The following is an 18,489-nucleotide window of genomic DNA, read 5'->3' as shown; positions in this document are numbered from 1 at the left end:
AAACGTGTATAGTTGGTGCGTTAGGACAGACTGTTACTTTCATCGATCGACAGTACAGCTAGTTGAGTGCTGGCTTGGAGAAAGTAACGGAATAGCATCGCGTGTTGCGCAATGATTCGTATTACATTGGCTGAAATAATTCCAACGTAATCGGACTGGCTCCAGCTACTATGCGAGTTATTCGCTGGTAACCTTGGAATTGTTGGCATTGATAGAGTCGCTGGTAGCGCGGATAAATCGACGCTGGAGGAGATTTGTTCGAATGAAATTTGGATGATTTTGATTTAGCCAAATGGAATCAGCTTGACGATGTTTGTGGCACTTTCCATGATGGGAAGTATTGAACTGTATTACGATAAAGAGGGATACGCTAAATGTATAAAACCGTTCGCACATTTACTCTGTACATACACACAAGGCTCCTATATGAGTAAATTATGCGCGTTATGCGAAACATTGTGAAATTTCATTAACACTGTTGTAATTGTATTAACAAAGTTTGAAACAAGTTCAAAAATGGCTAGACTGACTGAATTATTGAAGATATAAAATTCCCGAAATAACCTCCTAGTTGTAAAATTTAAAGAGTGAAATAAATCTCTAAATGAGAGTTATATTTCGAAAAGAAAGATGCCCAAGGTAAATGTTTCCAAACCGATTCATGCGTTTGTTTAGTTTCCATAAGAAGTTACCTTATTAAAGACTTGGGTCTGAGAACGATCAATCAAAAAGATATTTCATCTTGCAAAACCTGTAACACGAGAAAGGATAGAAATATCATAAACATTCGAATACGTTAACAATTTCTCGTGAGAACGTTTGGTGCGTTTATTCGTTCGTAAAATCCGTGGAATATTAATAGTAGTTTGAAAAATCTATTTCCGCGCAACAATCATATATAGACATAACAAACGACAATTTGAAACATTCTCCGTCGTAAAATTGCAAGTCTCGTGCATTCCAGCGGCCTACGTATACACGGTAATTAATGGAAATTGATGACAGCTGGGATCTTATTACGCTCGAGACAGGGCGAAAATAATGAACAGAAGTAGGATTATCATTTAATAAGCATTTATTTCAATTTGTGAAACTAGAGATTTCACAATAAACAAGGAACAAAACGGTAGTATCTATACTAAATTCTCTTTCTTCGTTCATTTATTCGTACATCCCTTCTTTCCCTGTTTACACATAAATCCATTGATTTTCGTATCAACTCATACATCCATTTACTTTTTCGTCTACCAAAAAATTCACCCCCAATTCGTGTTTATCCTTTCTCATACCACTAACCAAACAACGCCACCAATCTGCGTAACTTTATCGATACAGGACATTGCGTCGGAACAATTTGTATCTGATTGTAAATTACGATATTCCGTTCAATTACAATTTACAATTTTTTGCGTCTATTCTTTCATTCGTTCACCAACGCATCCGTTCGTTTTTCTATCCGTCCATCGATCCCATCGTCGAAAAAAGAATAGAAGGGGATAAACGTAAAAGATCGATTCGAACGCAAAACGATCGTATTGTTAATTTAGCGTTCGATGCTTATACTCCCACTTAAAGGGTCATTCACTTTATCACGATGATGAAATCTCGTTAGCCCGATTTTTAGCCAAGCCGTATTGCTGACACGTTCGATTCAAACCATCGTTGGTTCGTCGGATCGAGCATCGTGTTATTTCACGTGCGTCGGTTGCATCGAGTGCACGGATCATTGACAAGAAGCAAGTTTTCCGGAAAAGTTTTCGAGGTTGTTTCAACAAGAATACCTACGGCGACTCGTCGAATAGAAACGGCGGAGAGAACCGCTCTAAGACCTTGCGAATGTGAGTATCGTCTATTTCGTATACTTTCAAAAAACCACCGTACCGGAAACCGGAATCGCGAACGATGCAAAACATCGAGCGTTTCGCGATGGAAACTTGATACTCGATATTTCAGATCGATGGAAAAGATCGGTAGTACTTCGTAACGCGAACGTTGAATTATGAAATATCATCGAGAGATACGATTCTGTCGGTATAAAATGTTTCTATAATTTTATGAAAGAATTTGTATCTTTTTTTTAACGCGATAATCATTCGCATCGAAGATATCGCTATGGATAAACGTAATACGCAGTCTACAATAAATAATTGCTCCGAATAATGAAAAATGTTGAAATATTTTTAATTGAGTATTTCCAATTGTTAGATCTAGATCGACGAGGTATCAAATCAACTATATATCTTACGATATTAATATTTTAAAGCTACTTTCCTACTAAAAAGCTACTATTGAATAAACGTGGTACGGAATCGCCGATTTGTAAATAAGAAAATTACCAAAATTATATAACATAGTTGCATAGGAAATTCTTCGACGTGACCTTTTGCTCTCCTCTCACTTAGGTTTGTACGAGTCTCTTCACCATGAATACAGAGTACAAGATCTCTCTTACGAAGCTGGAAAATGTACCAATAACGGACAACCAGTGTTGCATTAACTTAACAACTTCAAAAAGCGGTACGCTGATACCTTGATATTTTCCAACTGTCTTGTTTGTCTATTTATTTTCAATCCGATACATACACACGCGTATATGAGACGCTTATCCGATATAGATCTCGATCGTCACATCGCTACATCTCGTATGTTACGTTTCAATTTCAGCAAGTGCGACGGAACATAGTGGAAGCTCGAGCAAATATACGCATTTGAAATTTATGAGACGACATAGACTAGTGTATCTGGTGCAAAGTCTAATCCTCGTATCGATCCTGTCTTTTGCTGGATTCCTGATATATTTGGCTGTTGTTTCAGGTGTGTAAATCTTTGTTCTATTCATTCACGGCTGGAATTCTACGTAACAGGAATTGGGGACGCTTTTAATATCGGAACTACGGACGAATGATAATAAATTTTTCGTTGATAGTTTATAGACTTACTACACGTTTTTAGGAATTCTTTTTAACGATCTGGTTCGTGTAAGAGTATGGAGTAAGGAATGCGATTTAAAGAAAAACTTCGATATCAGATCGAATCATTTATCGCGTTATTAATTTGTTACGAAGCGCACGATTCGTCATTTACAATGAACTACTAGTCGAGAGCACTATGCATTTTTATTACGAATAGCTTCGCGATGCTGTGACTTTTCAAAAAGTCAAAGTGTTCGTTTGACTTGATTAAAACTCTCGAAATCGTTCCCATCTGTCTGATTAACGATATTAAAAATCATTCTCGAATAGTAAACTGTTGAGAAACGTCAGTATCGATTTTTCAGAAGAAAATCCTGGGTTATCGATAACTTATAGTAATCGAACGTATTATGAGGTTTCATATTTAGAAACGTGAATATCGATTTTGCGAAAGAGAAATCCTTGCGTCGGTAATAACTTGGCGCGTTCGCACTTTCATTCTGGTTAGCTTTCTAATATTCTACCATTCGAGAACCTAAAAAAGTATTCGCTTAAATCAAAATTCGATGCAGGACCAGTGAAAAATCGAAATTATCAATTACAAGCCAATTATAAAATTCGAAGAAACAAATTTTCTGTATTATATCTACGATAAATAAATAAATACGACGATATTTTAATTCGCAACAGGCTACATCTACACAGCGCACAAAATACAAAAAACTAACGAACAAGTAGATCTCATAAGAAACGACTGCCCTGCACAACAGGAAACGACGAATCCAGCTCTAAAAAGTCTGTATCGATACTTGTACGAGGATCGGCTCGATCGACAAAATCAGTTGCACTCGATAGCACCGATGCGTGAATCTCGTCGGAAACGCGAAGATCCCGATGCGAGTGCCTGTAAACTGAACATGGAACGCTGCAAGGAAGTGATCGATTCGATGTGGAGCATCGTGAGCATCGTGAACAGCAGCGTGCCACATTTGCAGGCATTCTTCAAGAACTTTTCTACGGAGACGAATCCTATCAAATCGAAATTCGTCGAGCTAGTCGAGTGTCTGCAGTGCAAGAACGACGCGACTACGTTTATCGAAGATTCTGATCCGAATACTCGTATAAGTAACGCAGGAACGATGCAGAAATACTCTGATCATAATCAGATTAAGAACAACGTTGATATCGTAACTAATTTGTTAAACGACGAGAAATACGACGACAGTAAGCAGAATTTGAATACCGATTTCGCGGATGCGGATACATTGAAAACGACCAAGGTCGAAGAGAACGTACGGAAATCGACTACGGCAAGTTTTAAGGATAGTTTCGGAGGTAATGGGAAAGGGGATTCGAATCGAACGACGAAAGAATTGGAAACGACTGAAAGAATGTGAGTATCGTTCGACCGTGTAGTTACTGGACTGCGGATATTTATGCAAATTCATGTCTTTACGAATATCGATGCAAATATTTTTACGAATTTTACGCTTAAGCAGATGAAATTTAGGTTGAAAATTGTTTTACCTATTGTATGTTATACAGAGAGTTGTACCTTGAATATTTTACGTATTAATTAAAGTTTCTATAAACGAATAAATCTCTATTTCCATAATAAACGAATAAATTTATCTTTCCATACATTCGTAAAAATATTTCTTTTCAAATGTTGATAATTTCGCTGATATTTCTTAGTAAATGGTAATTTTAACATTAACTCGTCCACGACTAGAACGATGGAATATAAAGCGACGAACGCGTTCACGGAAGTGGATACGATTAATGCAACGATCAATATGTCGACTACATCGAAGGCGGAAGAAACAACGGTCAGAATCAAGGATCAAATGATCGGAAACGATGATACTAAGCGGACCACGGACGTGACACCCAAACTAGGCGATGGCGACGTGACGAAAATTACGATCAGCCCGCTGCATCCTTCGGTGCATCCTCCGAACCAAGGTCACGAGCAGAAGGTAGCGGAAAGGGAAGGTGAAAACGGTAAATGTATAATTTATCGCTTCATTCTATGTTCGAATGACGAAAATGTCCCGTCAAATTTGGTTATACCAAATTGATGCGTATGAGTAGCTTTATCTCTTTTTTTTTCTATTTCTTTTACCGATCCAAACACTCGTTCGATAGAAGTTTATTATTTTCAGGCTTTCAAGTTTATTATTTCGATACGATAATACGATTTATTTATCGTATGTTTATTCACGACAGATGATACAAATAACGAAACGATATTCTTGAAAATATAACGCTAACGACGAACGAATTTATTAGAAAACCTAGCGATAACGTAAGAATCTTCAAATTAGAAGTGTCTGATGAAAGTTTTCAATTTCAGCAGCCAAAAATTCCAGCAAACCGATCTTCCGCGATAAGTATGGAAGAATCGTCACCAAAGGAACCAAAGAAATACCTTCGGGAATGATTCCCACGGCAGAAACGATAAAATCGAGTCAACAGCTAGTACTGACACCAACGATCTCCTGGGTGCCTCATCGAGTCTGTTTCTACAGTCCAAGCGCGAATAATAATCCAACGAAACAATCGGGTCCAGGTCAAACCATGTATCCAGCATCCTCTCCAGGAGTTTCGTACGCGTATTCGATGCAACCCGAACGACAAGGTTTCCAGAATCTCGATCAAACGCAAGGTTACGTGCAAGTGCAAACTTCTGCACAAATATCGCCATTGCAATCTGGCCCTAGTAATTTTGAGTCATTCAGCGGCCAAAGAGTCGGTCCATCGGGCCCTGCGGTTCTGCATTTTCCACCTATCCCTGGACATCAAAGCGCCCCCGCCAATTCTAATAGCAAAACACCTTATTATTGCACGTATATTCCTGCACCAACGTTCCAGTTTCCGGCTATTCCCGGAGTCTCCGAGTATCAGAGATCTTCCGTCGCGTATGACAAGGAAGAGGCGGAGGACGCTTTTGCTAACGAGAAGAGGGACGATGAGGAATTTCTAAATAGTAAGTGCGTGTTTCGAAGATGTAGCAGAACTCTATTTGTTAGAACCAGAGTTCAATTCGAGTAATTTGAGAATGAAAGGATTATGCGTTTGCTATAAGATGGATTGGAAAGATGGAACGATGGACAAATAAGGTTAAATACGATAAATACAATTCTTGGATATGATACAATTGATAAATGGAGGCGGTAAATAACGAAATTCCAATAAATAGAGTTCTACCGCGTGGCTTTAATGATTTCTTGTTTGATTATTGTTTTCGATATTTTATGTGGTAGGTTATCCTGACGAGTGTCCTCTCAATACGATTCGATGCAATGATGGCAGGCGATGTGTATTGAGAGTGCAGTGGTGCGACAGTGTGGTGGATTGTTACGACGCTAGCGACGAGAGGATGTGTTCTTGCAGAGATCGAATATCGCTCGAGCGACTTTGCGATGGGTATTTCGATTGTCCGCACGGGGAAGACGAGTTGGGATGTTTCGGTGAGAATAAATTTTTAATACGAAAAGTTGCCAGCCTGAAAATTCTGAGATTCTGGAAACTAAACGTCCGTAACTCTGTAAGCATAAAACTGAAAACTTTTCGCTGTCTAGAACCGTAGAACTTAGGTACTTGAGAATTTTGGAACTTTGAAGGTCAAGAATCTAGTACTCTAGATTTTTTATTTGAAACTTTAGAACTTAAGAATGCGGATCTTTAGAATTTGAGAGCTCCGAAATTCAGAGTTTTAACTTTAAAACTCCCGAAACTCGAGTGCTCTGATGCTCTGGTGCTCTGGAATTTTACTACTCTAGTTCTACTTCTATTTCGGTGCTCTAGAATCTTAGGGTTCCAGAATTTCAAGACTATTTATCATTTTCTCACCATTCCACAATTTGAAAATCCTCATATTAATTCGACGCTAATTTCGATATGCTATACCTCTTATGCGTGTACAGCAGAACTCTGTTTCATCGATGGAGTAACATATACATCTAAGTTCTTCTCAATTATTCGATATAAAATATAAAATATCTCTTATAGCGTGTGATCGATATAAGCACTGACGAGAGGTGTCAATATGTAAATATCAAACGCGAGATATTGAAATTTCACATAAAATCAGTTTACATCTTAGTCTCGATAGGAACGTGAATATTTTGCACGAGATGGCACCAGCTACTACGATTTTATTTTCCAATTGGAACTATTTTATCCGTGGAAGGAAGATCTTGTTTTATTAACTCGTAACGTAAAATTCTTATGTTCTGCTATCTCAAGCACATGTACATGTTACGCTTTTCAGGTTGTCCAAAAACTTCATTTAGCTGCAACGATTGGCAAAGACCATATACTACCGATACTTGTGTACCGCTTTTCCAACGATGCGACGGAAGACGGCAATGTGCTAACGGGAAAGACGAAATGGACTGCAATATTCTCACTCCCTCGTACATCGAAGGAAAAAATGTAAATCACGAACGCAATATCCCCTATCATTCACAAACATTATCAATCACGCGTTATCTTATGCATTAGATATCGTGTTTTGTTCGTACATACACTAGGTACGCTTCATAATACGTTGTTAAACATACACGCATATTCTTTAGTTATTCACGATCGGCTACACCGAAGGATATCTCCACAAGAACTACAAGGGCCAATGGTACCCCGTGTGCCCACCGATCGACGGATGGGCCAAGGATGCCTGCATCTCTGAAATTGGCTTGCAAATCAAGTAGGATAAAACTTAAGAACTCGAAAATTTGGAGATTCTGGATTTATAATATTTTAGAGGTCTAACATTTTGAAACAGTAAAATTCTAGAACCACAGTACTCTAGAACTGTGAAACTCGAAAACTCTGGGCCTTCGGATCTCTAGAACTTTAGAAATCCAAAACTAAACGATTCAGAAACTTTAGAACTCTAAAGATCTAAAAGTAAATATTCTAGAGCTGTAAAACTAGAAACCCAGGTTGGAGAAGTTTAAAACTTTGAAATTCCAAAACTCCAGAAATCTGATCGTAGAACTGTAAAACTTTAGAACGTCAGAACTTCGTAGAACTCTGGAACTCTGGAACTCGTAGGGCTCTGGAGCGGAGTAGAATTTCATTTATCTGGACGTTTTAATTAGTACGAACACCAGCCATTTGAACTATTCATTGCTGAAGGAATCTGAGCTTAACTGCGATTCATTTTAATTTTCAAACGATATTTTTACTGGGTAGATGGTTACTCGTCTTAAGACATATTGCGTTACTAATAATCTTGACTCTTTTTTCAAATTTTATTACAGCAAAGCTGCCGAAATAAAAGTACATTCCGTGCCAAGTAACGCGTACCAGGGCCCCTATCTAACACGAGTAAACAACCAAACGAAATTAATTCCCTCGTGCATGAACACTGCGATTTTCGTACGTTGTCCACGATTCTCGTGCGGAACTACCGTGTTTTCTCACGAGGATTTTCTACGACCGCACATACTGGAAAAAGAGGACCGAGCTCCTTTACAGATGTACGATGCAATTATATTTCCACCTGACGATGATGCTTATATCGAATACAAGGATTTAAGACGTAATGAAAATAAGAAAATTGTGTTACCATCGGACGATGACAATATAGATCCAGGAGATAATAAAAGCAAGAAGATGGACAAGAAGCAGGACGATATAGTTGGTTCGCAATTGCGCGTCGTAGGTGGTCGTGCGAGTCACCCGAAAGCCTGGCCGTTTCTGGTGGCCATTTACAAGGATGGCGTTTTCTATTGTGGCGGTACCATTCTGAACGAACTTTGGGTGCTTACAGCTGCTCACTGTCTCGAAGGGTACAGACATTTATACGGTTTAAAAATAGATTTTCCACGAATGCTTGAAAATTTTTGGACGATCATCATTGATAGTAGACGAACAAAATAATTAAAAGTATGGCGTAGCATATAATAATAAATTCACGTAATTCAAGTAGCAATCGTAATTTGTGTACATGTATCTGCATATTGTTTCTATATATTTTAATGTAGAGATGCGGAAACATGTCATTTTATAAGAATAAATTCATAGTCATCTGGAATATGTCTGCGAGAAATAGCTTTTTCTCGCGATATTTGACTTTCTCGATGAATTTGTTTTTATTTTCGCCTACTTAAGATTAAATTATATCAAAACGTATTGCATTCTCTAGCAGCGTCGTTCGTCATATCGATGTATCATTTCATTCGTAAATTTGGTACCTTCCATTTGTGAATCATTCCAAAAATTGATGCGGCGTACGATCAAACGATATAAATATTTCGAAAAACGTTGAAAAAGCTATTCATTCACGATGTGACTATTAAATTTGTAAACAGCTATGTAGGCCGATATTTCGAGGTCCAGGCGGGAATACTTCGTCAAAATTCTTTCTCGCCGATGTCACAATCCAGAAAAGCACGGTACACGGTGATGTATTCGCAATATAACGCTAGACATCTGCAGAACGACATTGGTATGATTATGTTGGACGATCCTCTGCGTTTCAATCGATGGGTGCGACCGGTTTGTCTTCCTGGCCCGAATCTCCTAGGACCCATGTGGAGAAACAAACCAGAACCTAATACGACTTGTATAGCGATTGGTTGGGGTACTACTACAGAATATGGATTAAATCGTAAGACATTTCCTTTCGGTCTAAATTTCATAAATTTCCTTTAAATTGCACAAACGTGTACGATTCACTGACGAATAAACTATACTAAATTTAACGAACTTGGTTCAATGATAAGCTGTACCAAAGTTAATGACAAGCTTTAAAAAAAAAAATGTGATAAATTTGATTTAGCGACTATACCAATTTTAATAAATTTGATTTGGTAATAAGACAAATCTAATTAAGTTGATATAATTCTTGGATTTTTCAGCCGATCATCTGAGGGAAGTAGAAGTTCCGATATTAGCAGATTGTAAGTACGAAGAGGACCGGAACGACGCCTCCATTTGTGCTGGATATCCTCACGGAGGTCGTGATGCTTGTCAAGGAGACAGTGGTGGTCCTTTATTATGCAGGTATATGATTATCCAACTAATGGAAAAAATCATTTTTTCTATTGGCAAGGATAACCAAGATATTAAGAGACCAACGACGAACAAAATGATTATTTCACATAAATCGATAATTGGCGTTCTCTAAAGATAATGTAGCTTTTAATTGGCGTGATAATCGAGACCGTGAATTCCAGGTCCATCGATCAATGTTTCCAAAAATACAATCTTTCTTTTATTTATTCGTCCTACTGATTCTTCCTCTGTGGATTGCTTATGCATACACCTTGGCTATGTATACATTTCTAGCGTTGTTAAATTACCATTTTTCTCGTAAAAAGGTTCCTAAAATTGTTTTGGAATTCACGGTGTCGATTGCTGCGCTCCATCGTTGAAGTATTCGACCATATAACGTTAGGAAATTATTATTCGAGAGTCTAGCTAGTGTAATTCAGAGTTTAGTCTATAATTTGGTTAATTCGTGTCATTCGTTCGTAGAAATCCGTACTCGACATCGCAGTGGTACGTGGCAGGCGTAGTTAGTCACGGACAAGGCTGCGCTCAACCGGATGAACCGGGAACCTATGCGAGAGTCAGCTATTTCTTAAGTTGGATTCAAGAAATTTCCAGTGAGTCATATCTCTGGCATTTTTATTTTCTTGTTCGAATTCACGCAAAACGAGTAGAAAAGAACAAATAAAACCAAGTAGTACAAGTAGAACAAATAGAAAATTAAGAAATGTCACATTATGGTGTGCTGCTATATGTATGCTTAATATTTAGATGGTCGAGGTGTGCCTCTTCTAAGGCGCACTCCTTTGGAAAGATGTCCAGGATTCAGTTGCGAGGGAGGCCTAGGCAAATGTTTACCAATCGAGGCGCGTTGCAATCGAATAGTCGATTGTTTGAACGGCGAAGACGAAGTCGATTGTAGCCATTCTCCTCTTTACAAACGGATGGAGAACGCCACTTACGATTTCGAGCCTATACCATCAACGCCAAGTACGGATAATTCTATGATGTCTAGCGAAATTGTCACCACTGGTGGGTTTTCCACAATTTGTTGTAGTAATAGTAGCTCTAATAAATCAGGATTATATTCAAGGATTAATTTTAATAACGCTTTTCTACTTCTATTAAAATTGTAATAACAAACTTTTAGCTCTAACAACGTTCGTATGTAAATTAATTTTAGAGTCCACAATATCTTACGGTACAATCGACGATGCGACTGAGGAATCTATGTTTACGCAGCAGGAAAATGGTGACTCGGAATCTGAGGATGACGATAACTCGACTTCGACAACTTCTACTATTATTTACACAGAAACTGTTTCGCCATTGATGGAAAACACTTTTCCTACGATATTCACTTGTACAAGGTACTTTTGTTTTAATTAAAATATTCAACACGAAACACGTTGGTCGACAAATATATTTATTTCAGCAATTCCGACATATTATCGTATTTGTAAAATTCACAGATTGCTTCAAAGTATCCCAATTGCGAAAAGATGTGACAGAGTGGTGGATTGTGAAGACAGTAGCGACGAAATGAATTGCACTTGTAAGAACTTTTTGCAGAATCTAAAACCAAGTGCTATATGCGACGGTTACGTAGATTGTGACGATTTAACGGACGAACAGGACTGCGGTAACTAATTATTCAACTAATTATTATACCTTTTTAATTATACCGTTAAATAGAAAAGAATTATACAGTATAGAATAATTGTACAATTAAGTATAACTAATGCTTTATTTATTTTATAGAAATTTGTATTGAGAATGAATTTTTGTGCAAGACGAGTAAAACCTGCGTTTCGATGGCGAAAAGGTGCGATGGAAACTTCGATTGCATCTTTAAGGAGGATGAGCTCGACTGCTGTGAGTCATTTTTAATTTACCAAGTCTTTAAGATAAAACTCTTTTAAAAGAAGAGATATCTTGAACCGTTTCGCACATATTTATTCGATATACATTTTATACGTATATACCGTTTTATATATTTTTATACAAAGATGTATCACTACGGTTTAAAGTTTTATTTATCTTTTTTCTTACAGTCACGTTGACCGATGGTCAGCGTGTATATCTCGATGGTGATAGAAGACCATTTTTAAACGTACAAGGAATTCTGACTAGATACATCGAGGGAAAATGGCAACCGTCTTGTCATCGTCCCAGAATGCACAAAAACCAATCTACTGCCTTGATCATTGGACAAAATATGTGCGAATACTTTGGTCTTGCGTAAGTATATTTTCAACTCTATGAATTTTTAATCATTTTATATTCCACGCTTGAATTTGATTTTTCGGTTATCCTCGGAAACTGTACACGGTACCTGCGTAACGTAGTGCCAGAATAGCGTGCAAAGGAGCGTTTAGATAATCAATATTATCGTCGGTACTATTGTCAATATTACTGTCAATATCCAGGATCTTCACCAATATACTGACAATATATATATTGTCAATACAATGTCGAGAACCCTTGATATCGGCAGTAATATCGACAATAATATTGGTCGTCTAAACGGTCCCGAAGATTCCTATGGTTTCAAATGTATAACTTCAAATTCCATCGCTTGCGCTGTTCTCTGATTCGACATCCTTAAAGACACAGCTAAAGTTCGATGCTTAATATTCCATAATACAACCAATAATATTTCTTCAACAATGAAAATTCCTCTGATACGAAGAAAGAGGAAGAAGAAATAGGAGTAAAGATTCCGAGACTTATTTAGTTATTTATTTTTCGTTGAAAGAAACGTTCGGTCGTCGAAGTCCATCGTCGTAAAAAATTCGGAACTGGAAAGCATAGACTGGCACAAAGGGGACTCTACGTACCAAGAGAACTCATCAGCGGCCTCTCTGAACGAAGAGGACGAAACATGTTTGGGACTTTACATTCACTGTGCAGCGATACCAAGCGGCAGTATGTACGCTCACTTGGCGATCGACGATAGAACCGGAAACCGCGACTACCTGTGGCCCTGGTTGGCTGCCATCTTTGTCGACGGACGCTACCGTTGCATGGCGCTGCTCTTGGACTCGAACTGGTTACTGTCCGCCGCGAAATGTCTCGAGAACGTCAGGTAATCGAAGCTCCTTCGACTATTCAAATGTTTAAAAACTCAACAGATTTGAAATTTCAAAGAATTTCGAGCGAATCCTATTTGGTTCGAAGAATCGAAGGTTTTAAGAAATTTTACGTGAATTTCGTACAATTGTGAATTTTATGGATTTGAATCGATCAGTATTCGCTGAAAAACATTTCATTGTCTAGTCCTTTTTGCATCAAGAAATTTCATGTAAAGTTCGCATAATTCCATCGCAAAATTTTACTCGTTAAAGCGATAAACTCTTTGCCACGCGACGAAAGGTTTGGAAAGTTCGAAGAATTTGAAGTCTGAAAGTACTTTACGTGGGATCTATCTGGTTGAATCGAGTCATTGAGTTTTCATGTTTGAACCATAATATAGAATCACAGAAATTTGTCTTTTCAAGGGTTTTTGACAGATGTGAAAATGTTTGTCTCCGAGATATTAAAAAATATGCTTTATTTATTTGATATTGCTTTAAATTTGTGACTGTAACATTAACTTACTGGTTTTTAACAAACGACATTTGCAAATTATTTCCAGGTTGAATATAAATTATGTAACAGCCGTACTCGGTTATGGTCGATTATTCCGTCAGATAAACGGTCCTCATCAACAGGTATCGACCATCGATGAGGTGCATTATGTGAATAACTCGGTGTCGACTTTATTGCACTTGAAAAATCCAGCCCACTTCAGTCGACACGTGCAACCATTGTTCGTCAACAAAACGTAAATACAACGAATTAAATTTGCCAAAATTTGTCGAATCGTTTATAAACATTTATCGAATATCTACAGGATTTATCTACCAGGAGCGACGGATACTTGCGTGGCTGTAGGAACGAACGAAGCCTACGAGATAAAGTCTGTTTTCTTGAAAATTATTTTTGAGAATTGCTCGAGTTGTCAACGATGTTTCGTGAATATTTCGAATTCCGAATGTTCGGTAAGTCCTATTTTATTAAAAAATTGTATTAATTTATTCACTAACAAAAAAATATGAACGATTTTTTAAAATAAATCCGTCTTGATTTTATAACTTCTTATTAGTATTAAAAACGATTGTATAAGTATCATTCGTCGTTTTTCAGAAAAGCGAGACATCGAGGTGGAGTGGCATAATATTCTGTCGCGGCAGAAAAGGATGGTATCCTGCCTCCGTTTTCCAAGATAACAGAGGAATTTGTAATTTCAAAAATGCGGAAAATATGACGAGTATCGAACACGTAAATCCCTATCTGATGGAAGTAATCGGTAAATGTGTATTCTACTCTAATACTATTAACACTACCAACCTAAAATTCTACTCTATAAACCTGTAAAATTATACAAATTATCCATACTAAATTCGTATTAAAATTACATTGTATCGTACTAAATTTTATATTAAATATATTAAGTTATATGTAAATTTAATTAGATAATCCAAGACAGTCGATGGAACCAATTTGTACGGGTTTTCGATGCAACATTGGACAGTGTATTCCGCAAAACCGGGTTTGTGATGGTATTCCGGATTGTCGCGGCGAAGAAGACGAGGACACGAGATATTGCAAAGAATTTCAAGAAAATTGTGAAAATAGCGTGGACAGCTGCAGTAAGTGCTACGATAATTCGAATATGTATTTATCTAAATTTATATTTCTAGGAATTTTAAATTTTTGAGTCTCTTAAATGTACAATAATTAGACTATTATATACATCGATTGTTCGATACTTGGATTTATTTATATTTATTAAATCTATATGTTTGCTTTTAAATTTGCATCAAGACTCGCAGATAAATTTGTTATACTAGAAATTTCACTTGGATTTCAAAAACTAGGGAAAATATCGATCTGAAATTCAAATATTAACAAAAAAAATGTATGAAACAATAATTTCTTCGTATTACATAAAGAATGATTAAAAGACGTATATATTTTAAATGTTAAGACTGCATGAAGACACAGCTTCGCTGTAGAAATGGCAAATGCGTCGACAAAAGTACGTTTTGCGATGGAAATATCGATTGCTACGATGGATCCGACGAACCTACGATATGTACCTGCGCAGAATATTTGAAATTAACATGGCCAGAGCGATTGTGCGACGGCGTACGACACTGTCTGGATAAAACTGACGAATCACCGGAAATGTGTTCTTGCAAAGATTTCAGCTTCAAATGCGAAACGTAAGAATTTCTTTGCAACTCGACATTTTTATAAAATTTTAATTATTAAGCGACAACTAACGGAGCAAAAGTGTAATAATAACGTCGGTATCTTTGTTCATATTTTATGAGCGTAGCCCTATAATATAATCAAGAAACACACGTGAAAGCTATTAGATTTCCTGAATCTCGGTTGCGAGATTACAATAAACACTGTAGTCGATATATTACGATTTGTTTTTCTTACAAATAAACGCAATTATAGAGAGTTGATCGTGGTTTTCTCTGTCGATAGAACAAGCGGAAACGACACCTGCATAGCACAAGATTTTATTTGCGATGGGGTGAAAGATTGTCCTAATGGCGAAGACGAAGCAACGTGTAGAATGTTGAAGCTATATTCAAACGACAGGTATCTACAATTCTTATTTAATACCTTTAATTGTCTGGTCTTTAAAAATTCACCCATTTCACAGATGTATTTTTAAATCTGATTGATTTTTCCTTCAAAGATATCTTTCTCTTTAATTCTCGTATATTCAATTCGTCTTCGCATTCAATTTACGAATTATACGATTATTTCATAAATGAAGGATCCGACATTAAATCTTACACTTATAGTAAATTTTCAATTTTCAATTTTAACGATAGCTCTGGAGAAGTGATTCGCCGAAGTTACGGCGTGTGGTACACGGAATGTTTCACAAGTCCTACCATGGACGAAGAAGACTTGACAAGTTTGTGCAAATTCATGGGATATTCTTCGGGAATCGTCAACAACGATACCGTGCTCACAGACGAGATTATGGTTCCCAAAAGAGACGAGTTTTACGCAGTGAAGATGAACGAGATGTCGTGGATGTTTTTAAGGAACGATAAGCCACTGATAACTTTGGAAAAATCCAACGAAACCTGTTACCGTACGTTTGTCACCTGTTCCTAAAGTTTGCCAAACTTTAACATACTACCTGATTCTTTTTATAAATCAAACGTTATTTTCACATATCAAAATAATTTAGGTAATGTTGTAACACTTCGTATTTATTTCGTAATTTATTTAAGAGTGTCATTGTATTTATTGTAAAATAGAAATGAAAGGATAATGTTATAAAATTTTGCTATTTTAAATAAAAGTAAATGTAAACGAGTCTTTTAAATATTACGTTATAATTAGAGCACTAAAGTGTATAAAAGCGAAGACGTTGAATAATGGATAGCGTAGATAAGATAGAACTCTGTATCATTTATTTGTGAGAATTAAAAAATTTATTCGTGGATAATACTTGAAGATTTCACTGTTTGTGATAGATTTGTTAGATTTGATTTCACTGTTTCTGAGTTTATGTTAATTTGTTGGATTTATAGTAACGTTCAATATGAATAACACACGATCTTTTATCGTTCGACTTTAAAATAAAAATTTTTTACGACAGCGTGTCTCTTTGACTATGAAAATTCACCAACCAATTTTCTATCGTAAAAAAATTCTTACCAGCATCCTATGTGTCCCATGATCCAGCGATGCTCATCCAACGATCGTAGAGAATTCGAAGTCTGGTCGCAATTACGCAAGCGTCTTCCGTCGAGATGAAAGAAGAAAGGTAGAATTAAAAAAAAGAAAGAAGGCAGCGCTGCGCGAAGACAAAAGTATCGAATAAGGTTGACTATAGCGAGGAGGGGATGGGACGTGCGAAGGGGAGTATGGAATGCCACAAATGGGGTCGCAGCCGCTGAAGGCAAACGACTGCGCCCTGGCGAAGTGCCTTCGACGACGGAAAACGCTTGTCCATTCACATTCTACGGCTGACTAATTCGTACGGTTGTCAGGAACGTGATCCATACCGTGATTGCCGCGATCTGACGTTACATCGTCAGTATGACACCGTAACCATAGTTGTTTAACTCTTTTACAACTACTGACCCATGTACGTAAAAGGTGAAGAAGTCAGAGCACATAAAGAGGGTAACGATTAACTGTCTTTGATGATGTAGATAAATATAATTGTAACTATATATACACAACGTTATTGACCTAGAATATTGCTATAATTACATACACATATTGCACTAGCACATGTAAGTGTCGCGTGAATCACGTTACGAGTATCAAATACGCTTTAGTCGATTTACAACAACGGTATACGGATGTCAGTAAGATGTATGAAGTAATAAGAAAGTAACGGTTAAAAGCGATACCTGTCGTCTTTTGATAGAATCTACGAGTAGTGACTTTTTACTTTTTGTTGAAAAATCGAACGACGATATATTAAAGCTTGAAACTCGATTCATTGTATCCGTAGATTTTAAACATAGTTGCACGAATTGGAAAGAGAACTACAACGTTTAAGAAATAATAGCAACTCGTAACGATAGTCAAATAAATAAAAATGATATCAACGATGAGAAAACTGGAAGATACTAGTGCGAGAGAAAAGTAGAAATTAAGAGTATAAAAGGTCAGAAAAATGATCTGAGAAAAGACGTCTTAAAGTACAAGGAACTGGAACAACGAGAACAAGGAAGTAGAAGAAAACCACAATAATCGGCTGGATGCTTAAAAACCACCCGCCATCCGTGTACACGCGCCTAACCGTGTATCTCATATACCCGTATGAACATCAGGCATCGCATGCTTGAAAACAAACGTAGAAATATATTAAAAGGAAGCTGTTCGCCTCGACATCGTTTAAAATCGTAGGTATGTACGTTTCAACCGATGCGTTTCAGCCATCGTTCGAGCTTGCAGCTCGAGGAATAACAGAGAGTACAGTGATCTCGGAATTGCATTACATGCTTCCTGAGCGTCGATTGCGCGCAAGAAAGGTAAAAAGAAGGGGGGAAAATAGAAGCGCGAACGAAAGGAGAACGAAGAATAAAAAGGAGAAGAACTAGACGAAAAATGGTCGAACTATACGAAGTCTATGGTCGTGTTTCTGAATCCGCTACGAAGTGCTACTGATGTTTGTCTATGTGTACAGCGTAAATGATCGATGATTTACGTTGACTTATATTAGTATTCTGGCGCAATAATAAAGTACGAGATATTATTAGAAACACCGCTATTTTCTATTTACGAGGAAATTAATTTTTCATATTTCCTCGAGCCAATGTGGGTTACGTTTAACATCAAACTTGTCCACTCGCTAAATATTATAACAAATACGATATTTTTAATACTTTTTGTACCTTTACGTGTCATATGTATCTCTTTGCATTGCTGTGTCTTTAAAATGTTCGTAAAGGCATAAATATTCGCAGTGTACCAACGAATATCGAACGAGTAAAAATTAAAAGATTTTCTAATGCAGTCGCCAGAACGATTT

At 37.1% G+C, this 18,489-nt stretch overlaps 1 protein-coding gene across 2 annotated transcripts; it reads left to right on the top strand.

Annotated features, from left to right (window-relative positions):
• On the top strand, positions 1-16,602 carry LOC126925104 (serine protease nudel). 2 transcript variants are annotated; one of them, XM_050740334.1, is made up of 26 exons: positions 1-1,838; positions 2,403-2,517; positions 2,665-2,814; positions 3,603-4,305; positions 4,645-4,916; positions 5,272-5,901; positions 6,179-6,385; positions 7,189-7,352; positions 7,496-7,623; positions 8,183-8,713; positions 9,236-9,534; positions 9,785-9,929; positions 10,404-10,534; positions 10,689-10,949; positions 11,101-11,287; positions 11,390-11,559; positions 11,679-11,792; positions 11,972-12,158; positions 12,676-13,005; positions 13,555-13,743; positions 13,813-13,960; positions 14,106-14,268; positions 14,435-14,611; positions 14,950-15,187; positions 15,462-15,578; positions 15,818-16,602. In XM_050740334.1, exons 2-26 carry the CDS (start codon positions 2,424-2,426, stop codon positions 16,107-16,109), a joined length of 6,027 nt encoding a protein of 2,008 aa, XP_050596291.1. In that variant the 5' UTR covers positions 1-1,838; positions 2,403-2,423; the 3' UTR covers positions 16,110-16,602. The 2 variants fall into 2 exon arrangements, with proteins under 2 accessions (XP_050596291.1, XP_050596290.1); XM_050740333.1 differs by having other exon boundaries at positions 5,269-5,901.
• Positions 16,603-18,489: the final 1,887 nt, after the last annotated feature.

Source organism: Bombus affinis, chromosome 15 (assembly GCF_024516045.1).
Source record: "Bombus affinis isolate iyBomAffi1 chromosome 15, iyBomAffi1.2, whole genome shotgun sequence".
NCBI lineage: Eukaryota > Metazoa > Arthropoda > Insecta > Hymenoptera > Apidae > Bombus > Bombus affinis.
Note: the sequence above shows the minus strand (reverse complement) of the source record. Positions and strands in the feature narration are given on the sequence as shown.